The sequence below is a fragment of the Merops nubicus genome, unplaced genomic scaffold, assembly GCF_000691845.1.
Source record: "Merops nubicus isolate BGI_N331 unplaced genomic scaffold, ASM69184v1 scaffold40729, whole genome shotgun sequence".
NCBI lineage: Eukaryota > Metazoa > Chordata > Aves > Coraciiformes > Meropidae > Merops > Merops nubicus.
This window is the reverse complement of record NW_008633835.1, coordinates 78,963-88,236: the sequence shown is the minus strand read 5'-3', so window position 1 is coordinate 88,236 and position 9,274 is coordinate 78,963. Positions and strand designations below refer to the sequence as shown.

The 9,274-nt window shown below is 41.2% G+C and overlaps 1 protein-coding gene across 1 annotated transcript in view; it reads left to right on the top strand.

The window, feature by feature from the left end:
- VLDLR (very low density lipoprotein receptor) overlaps positions 1 to 4,057 on the top strand; it is a 12,837-nt gene extending 8,780 nt beyond the window's left edge. The window contains 8 exon segments of the mRNA XM_008948373.1: positions 1 to 68; positions 433 to 572; positions 687 to 828; positions 1,134 to 1,280; positions 2,255 to 2,338; positions 2,735 to 2,812; positions 2,926 to 3,095; positions 3,433 to 4,057. The exon segment at positions 1 to 68 is cut by the window's left edge and continues 11 nt beyond it. Of these exon segments, the coding sequence (XP_008946621.1) occupies positions 1 to 68; positions 433 to 572; positions 687 to 828; positions 1,134 to 1,280; positions 2,255 to 2,338; positions 2,735 to 2,812; positions 2,926 to 3,095; positions 3,433 to 3,468 (865 nt within the window). The 3' untranslated portion in view covers positions 3,469 to 4,057.
- Positions 4,058 to 9,274: the final 5,217 nt, after the last annotated feature.

Here is a 9,274-nt window from a genome sequence, read left to right as displayed (position 1 = left end):
AATGAACGGATTTGACAGACAGCAGCTTGTGACAACAGAAATCCAGTGGCCTAATGGAATTGCTCTAGGTATGTTGAACTTGTGTCTGTGCCAGAGGTATTCTGGAGCTTTAGCAATTTGTTTGCCACAAAAGCTAAGGTCATCCTTCAGAGAACTATTTTCAGCTTCTGAGAATGGGAAGTTCCTGCATGCCTGGAGATACTTCAACAGGCACAGATAGCACTTCTCAGATACTGAAATGGTAACTCTTCTTGCACTGCTCTGTATGATGGTTGAGGCACAGGCCACTTAGGCACCACTGCAGCAGCCTTCTGAATCCCAATAAGGAAAGACACTAGGGCAACACTGCAACTCTTCTTGAACTTTTGCAGGAGGCTTTGGAGGTTTTCTCCATGTGGATGGTAAATTTTTTTTTTTTTTTTTTCCTCCTAGATCTTGTAAAAAGCCGTCTGTACTGGCTTGATTCTAAACTACATATGTTGTCAAGTGTGGACTTGAATGGCCAGGACCGTAGAATTGTGCTGAAGTCTCATATGTTCCTTCCTCATCCTCTTGCTTTAACAATATTTGAGGTAAGAATGACTCCCTGTAGCAACTGCGAAGATCCTCTTCTTGCTAGTACATTGTTAGCAAGTAAAGTGCTGATAGCAACGCAAAGGCGATGGGATTCAATGACTGTCTTCTAGGACCGTGTGTACTGGATTGATGGAGAGAATGAGGCAGTCTATGGTGCCAACAAATTTACTGGATCTGAACTGGTTACCCTAGTGAACAACCTCAACGATGCACAGGATATCATCGTGTATCATGAACTTGTTCAGCCTTCAGGTAACTCTGATACAGTTTATAGTTATGTCAGTGTATACTTGTCAGAAGCTTGCCCTGCAAATGGTATTTCTCCCCTGTGTAGCTGTCTGCTTCACCTCTGCTTAAGGTGCGTGGAGCTTCTAACACAGGCACGCTCGCTGGGGTGGTGGGAAGCTCTTGTTGCAATTGCTCTTCATTAGGCAGAGCATGTACAAGTCTGTGACCTGCAGAGACAAGTAACTCTACTAGAGCAGTTGTTTGAGCAAATAATAATGCTACACACCTGAAGTACAAAGGCTCACTGCTGTTCATTGCTGTACCAACAGGCAGGAATTGGTGTGAAGAGAACATGGCAAATGGAGGCTGTAGCTACTTGTGCCTGCCTGCTCCTCAGATAAATGAGCACTCTCCAAAGTATACCTGTGCGTGTCCTGTTGGATACTTCTTGCAGGAGGATGGTCTGAGATGTGCAGGTATGGATGGAATCTTTTCTAGGATGGATAGGGAAGGAGTAGGGATACTGAACCTCTTGGAAGCAAATCTGGCCATAGAGGCTGACAGCTTTGCATTAGTTAATCTTATGTAATTAATCTTGGAGGGGATGGTCTTTTTGCATGCATTAAGCCAGCCCTCAAAGTCTGCAGTTGCTCTTCAAAGTCCATGCCTGGCTTCTGCATTATCATCATTTACAAGAAGACCTTGCACCTACATGGCTTTCTGCAGACAGCAAGCATGTGCACAAAGCAAACCAAGCCCCTTTCTTGTAAAACCAGGGATATACACTAACATGGCTTTACAGTGTATAAAGACACAGTGCTAAACTGATAGGCTAATCTTGCTGGCCAAGGAAGTTTGTTTGGACCTCCTTTTTGATTGTGCTGCTACTACTACCCTGAGCATTGACTATGTGGTTAACATGGTTGGATTTGAGGATTTTAAAGGTCTCTTCCAACCCAAATGATTCTATGATTCTATGACAGGCTTGTTTGTCCAGTGGAGTAGAACTAGAAACTCCAAGTGTCACTATATTGCATGTTTATTCTGACTGCCACTGCTAGAGCACTGAATGGAAGGATGCTGTCCTCAGTTGGCTGCTCTAAAGGGTTTCTTGTAGGTATCAAACACTTGAATAACCAGTAAACTTGTGGAAATGGAAAATCTCATTCAGAAAATGTGAAGTGAGGGATGGAGTGGCTCACTGCTGTCATGATTCTAAATACCTGTAACTTTTTCTTGATTAACTCTCTACATTAGTTTTTGGTACTAGTTTAGTCTTTTTTTAGCTGAGTGTGTGCTAGGGAAATAACTAATGTCAGTGTGTCCAACAAAGCTAACAAGCTGCATGATCATTCTGCCATCTGCTAAACATTCACTACCATGGCACTTACAGCTCAGCAATTGTAGAACTTCAGGATTAACTGGGTTCTTGATCTATAATTAGTTTCAGGTACTGGAACAACTGTGGCTTACACTGAGGCTAAAGATACCAGCACAACAGAAAAATCTCCAACTGTTGGACTAGTTCCTGGAGGTACTGGTCCAAATAATTCAGACTGCTAAACATTAGAAAGATTAAATGCAAGCTGACCCATTAGCCTACTTGAAGTTTTCTCCTTTGCATGCAAGTAGAGAACACAGGCCAGGCCATGTGTGTAGTACAACAGCTGGAGCATGTGATAAAGAGAATTTGTTCACTTATGTCAGTATGGAACCCGTAGGTTTCATGAAATCCAAGGAGCGCTCAGAGAAGGCGAGGAAGAAGAAAAGCTTTTTACTAATACAGGATGAAGTCTGTTAGGCTGTTCTTGCCATATGTTACTGAGAATCTAGTACATGATAGCAGCTTCTGGGCTTGGGAAGTGCTTACATCTGACAACGCCTTCCAGCCTGTCAGTAAGCAAGCTCACTACTTAAAATTCTCATGCAGGATTCAATGTCAGTGGTACAACACATGAAGTATCTGCAGCTGGAGGAAAATCAGCAGCTTGGATTGTTCTTCCTGTCTGTGAGTACAGCATTCACTAGTCTTTAGGACTTCTTGTGGTGGGACAGGGCACTCTTTGTTCAGAGCTTGACTTCACCACACTCCATATTTGCAATCTGTTTCTCTCCCTAAAGTATTGCTGGTGATGGCTGCAGTGGCTTGCTACTACATGTGGCGTAACTGGCAGCACAAGAACATGAAAAGCATGAATTTTGATAATCCTGTCTACCTGAAAACTACAGAGGAGGACCTCACAATTGATATTGGAAGACACAGCGCTTCAGTAGGACATACATACCCTGCAGTAAGTAAGCCTATTGACATGTCTGAGACTCTGGGTTAATTCTCAGAGGAGGCAAAGATTGCCAAATGATATCTGACCTGAGTTTAGGAGAGGTCTCTGCTCTTGAAAGCTGCTGGTTACTGCCAAACCACTGGGCTGAATCAGCTGAGAACTTGTCCTTTTAATGAAGGTTGAAGTTGTAGCTGGCAACTATTGCTTTATACCTGGGATGGAGTAACTGGGGGGTCACTGGCCTGCAGAAGTAGTCCCTGTTCCAAACTGCCATGTAATGATGATACACATTGTTCTGTGTCTTATTAATACAACAAGTAGCTAACTCGTACTTTATTTTTCATAGATATCAGTTGTGAGCACAGATGACGATATGGCGTGAGCACTGGACCAGCAGTCGTCACTTCAAGTTTACTTGTTTTACACACTTTGGGGATAGTAACCAGGTTTGTGGCTGAAAGACTTCCTCCATTCTTGGAAGAAAGAAGATACTTTCTGTATCTATGGAACACTTATGTAAATAACTATTTTATACAGCTTAACAACAAAATCTGTAAATACCTGTCCACAGCAATTCAGCTTTTAGTGGTTACCATTTTATCAGTAACCCTTGGATTGGTCAGTCAGTAACACCACTGACCAAATATAAAGCACTTTCCATAGAAAGCCATATTCCAGCCACAACTTGTTACACCTGTACATATGTCTATAGGCCACTTGTAAATATTCTTGGAAAATCACTATTGAGCACTTTGAAATACTTAAATGTAAATTACTGTATGCTGTCTTCTTCAATGATTTGGGCAATGGCAATAGGAAAAAACGGGTTACTATGATTGCCAAAAATTTGTAAACAGAAGTAATTTTGTATGTACGATTGAAACAATCTTGTCGGTTGCCTCTCAGAGGTACATGGGTGTGAATACTCTTTATGAACCACTGTAAGTTTTAAACGCTAAGAAGCAGAAAAATAAAAATTTAAAAAAAATCGAGCAGTTGAAGTATTGGTTTTCATTATTATGTCAGCACTGAAGTAAAATAGAGTACCTCCTCCAAGCTGGAAGCTTTAGTGGGCTACAGTACTACTGCCAGCCAGAGCACGAAGTATTTCTTAAGTTATTTCAGCAGTACACCGGATTGCTACGGCAGTACTGACCTACCAGGTGACTGAGGCTTGTACCTGAAACTAGTACTCTGTAGGGTACTGGATTGAATGGGCCTCATTTCAGAGGAGTCCAGTTGGATTAGTTAGGATTGACAGTGGCCAAAAATACTCAACTATTTCAGGCTCCTAAGAGGTAACATAGACAGATGCCATGTGGATACAGGTTAGACTGTTGTCTGCCAGGTAAGTGTAAGGTCCTTGCAAAGAATATTATGCACAAGTGGTGTCAAGCTGTTAGCAGATGCTCCTCATGGCAATGCCAGTGCAAGTTGCATGTTGGTAACTGCTACATTTGTACAAAGGAATAGCAGAGCTGTGACTTTGCAGCTAATCATGGCACACTGGTCCTGAAGTTTTGGTGCTAAAAGCCCTTGTTGCTGCATGTGTAATGACAGAAGTCGTTAGCAATCAGCATCAGTGAGTTAGTGTCCCCTTCCCTGTGGGAACCCAATTTATTGTAAAGTCTCTTGAGATGCTGATCACTTGGAATGCTGGAGCCTTGGGTGACCATAGTTGTACAGTTTATTATTTTACTCCTCTTCTGGGTCTGAGAAGGTGATACTCATCTCAACTCTTTAGTACCATACTATTTGAGTACTAATTTTAGTAGCACTATGTTGCTTATCTACTGTATGTGTATAGTTAATTCATACAATAAAGGAGTAAGACTGAATTAACTTGGAGGTTCTGTGGTCTTCAGGCTCTTTGGTCTTGTGATCAAGTTTGGAGTAAGAGGAAGATTTTTATCTCTATGGCGTAATCAATTGGTAGTCTCCAACTGAGTTCTCCATAAATTTCCTACACAGGAGTTTCCTTAATGACAAACTTTTTCTGGGATAAAGTAATAGATTATCCCCTGATGCTGCATGATCCTGGCCTTCTGTAGGAAGAGACGCTTCACTATTGCTAATCCTTCCAATTCAAAGTGAAGAAGAAATTGCTTCTTATTGGATGCAGGTTCAAGGTTAAGACATTTATTTGGAAGAAGCTAAAATCTGGCTATGCTTTAGTGATGACTTGACAAATCATTCTCAATCAATCATGTTTTTAAAATAGGTTCTGACTTGATTTTTATTATTACTGAATTGGTTCCTGGGCTTGGTTATGATTTGTGATTTCATTGCAGCTACAGCCAGAACTTAGTCTCTTAATGGTCTTCTGTGTGTTACAGACTTCTTTCTTGACAGATGAGGACAGCTACTAAATTCTGCACATTTAAAATAAGCTGCTTCTAGCAAGCTCACTACTCTTCAGGGAGTTGAAGCTTCCAGCAGGCTATCCCTGGGAACTCTTGTCTGTCTGTGGACATTTTAGTATCTGGAATACATGTGCACTAAAAAGTCTTACAAAGATTAGGATGCAAGGAGACTATTTTGCAGAGTACATTCTGAGATAAAGAGCCTTTCATATCAGCCTAATATGTAAGGATTATTAGTTATTGGGTAGAATTCAGGTTTTCCAGTTAGATGTCTAACTCTGGATACTACAAAGTATTTGTTGAAATGTGACAGATGCTGAAACAATTCTTAGGCTTGTTATAAATCTGCACGGCAGCTAAATACAGGAGAAAATGCTCTGCCTTTTAGTCTTTGTACAGAAGATGAACAGCTCTACTTTTTTTGCTAAAGTTCATTGCTGTCACCACTATCATAACAAATGGCATATGAAGTAGACCAATAACGATGCTTCTTCCTCAGGTTAACATTCAGTTGTATCCTATTTTGGGAACCTAAGGTCATGCAGAAACTGGGCTCTGGGAATTTGTTTTTTTTTTACTTTAGTCTGGTGTGCTGAACAAAGGTGTCACACAGAAGTAGTTTCTGTAGTCTATAGGAGACTTAACAATTTTCCAGATAACTTCTGTGCCTTTAAATAGCAGGAGGGAGGAGTGTAGAATATCAGATAGTGGCAAGATATGATATAAGATGACCTGTATTTAGTTGCCAATGTTGTTTGGCTCCTAATGTTAGGTTTATTCTGTGATGCCCCTCTTCATTTTTTGTGTTGTGAAATTGTTGTTTACTTCCATAGCAGGCTTGGAGAGCAGTCAGGGGTTCCTTATGTAAAAACAGATCCAACTTGCATAGACAAATGCCTTACTATCTTTGAACAGCTTTTTTTCCCCCCTGCCATCTGCAAGTGTTTGACTGTTTTATTGCTGTGTCATGTGCTTTCAGCATCTAATGAAGGTGGTATAGCTGTATTGGGCAGTCCTGCAGCAGCAGCCTGTGGCTGTGTGGTGGTAGCCACTAAATGAATTCTCAGAGATCATCCTTGTCTCAGCTCCTCTATTGCAGCCTCATGGGTTACCAGAACAGCAGAACATAAATATCCTGTTTGGTCAGGTTCCACTGTTAAGCTGGCTTTGTATTCCTCTCTAAGAACTTGCTGCCAGTAGAAACATATATATGGCTTTAGTTGGTAATTGAAGTAGCATTCAAGGTAATGGCATCATTTTTGTTTCCCAGCTGAACACAAAGCCCTCTGGTTCCAAATACCATGTATTTCTGTTCAGTCTCTGCTAGCCAGTGTAAGCACAAAGCCAGTTTTGAAACTGCTTTTTCTCTCTTACCAATATTAAAATGTCTTTCAATACTTTCCCTCTGCTCCCAGATTCTTTTCTGCCTCCTATTTGATTTGCCTTTGAGCAATAATGTAAAATATCTACAATGCTAGCAAAAAGAGAGGAAAATTAATATAAAGGGAATTGAAGTTGCTCATGTGACTCACTTCTTCCCCTTTCACACCTCATTCTTCTGCACATAGCTGCAGTCTGTCTTTTCTCAACCTAGCCTATATTTGTGCTTTTTTTTTCCCCCATCAGGTCATTGGGGAAATAGTGAAGACCCATTTATCATTTTAGGTAAGAGCCAATCTTGTTAGGTTAGGGGAAAAGAAGGACAGAGACAATTACTTGGGGTGGGAGATCTCAAGTAAAGGAAAACACCTTACAGCTACAGAAGTGCTCTTCACTCCATAACCTTGGACGCCTGTGAAGGCCTGCCAGTACTTTCTGTAGGTAGGCCACAGCATTTCTGTGAAGAAACGTGCTCCTATTGCTCCTTTGAGCTGGTTTACAATAATGGTTGGTATTGTCACTTATTGGAAGAAGATGCTGGAAGAAGTCTAGTACAGAAGCTAACTTAATACTGGCTTGCTAGTTTTGACTTTTTCCCTCCTGAAAAAGCTTCACAATTTGCCCATATCAAATGGAAAAAGTCTTAAGAGTGGGGGGGTACAGACAAGTGTGAAATCAGTTAGACTGTTGAATGTCTAGGCTGTTGAGCAGCCAAAGTATAGGCTTCCTGTGGAAGGGATAGTGGTCTTAATTCTCCCTTACACAGCCCTGGTCAGGATACTTACACACCTCTTTCAAGCAAAGGAAAATGCTTTGTATCATACATAGGAAAAAGACCAAACAAACAAGCACTACAACCTGAACAGACTACTGAAGGCTAACTGAGCCAAGACACTCTGGTGTACAATGAATTACTTGAACACAGGAAACAATAACCATTAAATCAACACACATGACTGATAAAAACATATTTTGTAGAATTTTTTTTTTTTGCTGTTGATAAAACTAAGCGTTTTTCAGGACTGTTTTCCTCACCTTCCCTAGACATTCTTTCTTAGACTCAAACTTCAAAACACATGGAAATATTTTACTGTACTATCAGTGCATAGATTTAAAGCTCCAATAGTTAGTTGGAGAGCAACTTGAAATTAACAACACTCAGGACAGTTGTTTCCCTCCAGTGGAAAATCTTTGTTATTTAAAGGTCTCTTGGAAAGGCTGATCACTTAATACAGCAAACACCATAACAATCTAGAACCAATGTTGCCTGCTACAAGGTCTCTTTTGTGGATGTGTGCAAGCGAGAAGTGTTTGCTTTGTTTGGACAACTTATTGTTTATTCCCTGTTTTGGCCATTAAATATATAAAAACTCAGTTATCTATTTAAATTAAGACTTAGACTTTCTAATTCAAGAAAGTTAGCTTATGAATTGGTATTTACATAATGTGTTGTGGTTGCAGTTTTTAGCTCCTGAACTCAGCAATAGACTACATGCTTTAAGATGTTAATTCCTTTCAGGCCTAGATGAAAAGATGCTTATGAGGCTGTCTCTCATGGGTATTTAAAAAGGTAAGTAACTTATTTGGTAAGGGCCAGTTAAGGAAAAGTTTTTGTGTTCTTAATTAGGGTTTTAGCTACTCATTCCCCCATGCCAAGGTACTAGCATCACTGTCATTAAGTTTGATGGATATATTCAATCATATGAAGAAACTCCACAGACAGGGATGGACACATCAGAAACATTCTACATAAAGTTACCAAGGGCTGATTGTGCCCTACTGGCCTGCTTTTCGTTAGGCATTCAATGCTCTCTTTCATGGTACTCTCCTGTGCAAACTCAGACATTACAACCTGCGTGGGAGGGCAACTAAGTGGGTAAAAACTGGTTGGATGCTTGGGGTCTGAAGGTTGTGTGCAAGGGGTTGTGCTTTACCTGGAGGCAGGTAACAAGTGAATTAACTGAGTCTCTCCTGGGATAAATTCTTTTCAACACCTTTATGAGGAACTCTGAGAAGCACATCAAGGACATAGTCATTAAGATTATAAAGGGTACGAAATAAGTGGTGGGGCAGAACCACTGCATACATTCAAAGGCACAGCTGCTGTCTTGGGAGTACTTGCACAAGTGGGAAGAAGGGTAATGACCAAGCCCTGCCCTGGGAGAACCAAGCTCTGCAGGGTTGCAGGCTCAGCCAAGCAGTAACAAGGGCCAGCAGTGCCCGTGTTAATGATGTGAGCAGCATATGGCCCTGAAAGCCAGGGGCGGGCAGGAACTGTTTCCTCTTCTCAATGCTCATCAGACTACATCTGGGCACTGCATCTGGTTTTGAGCCTCCAACAGAAGAAAGATGTCAATAAACGGCCAAGTCCAGCAAAGTGCCTGCAAGATGGTCCCGGGCGACAGCCCATGGCCTGGGAAGAGAGGGGACCAGGGCTGGTTCAGC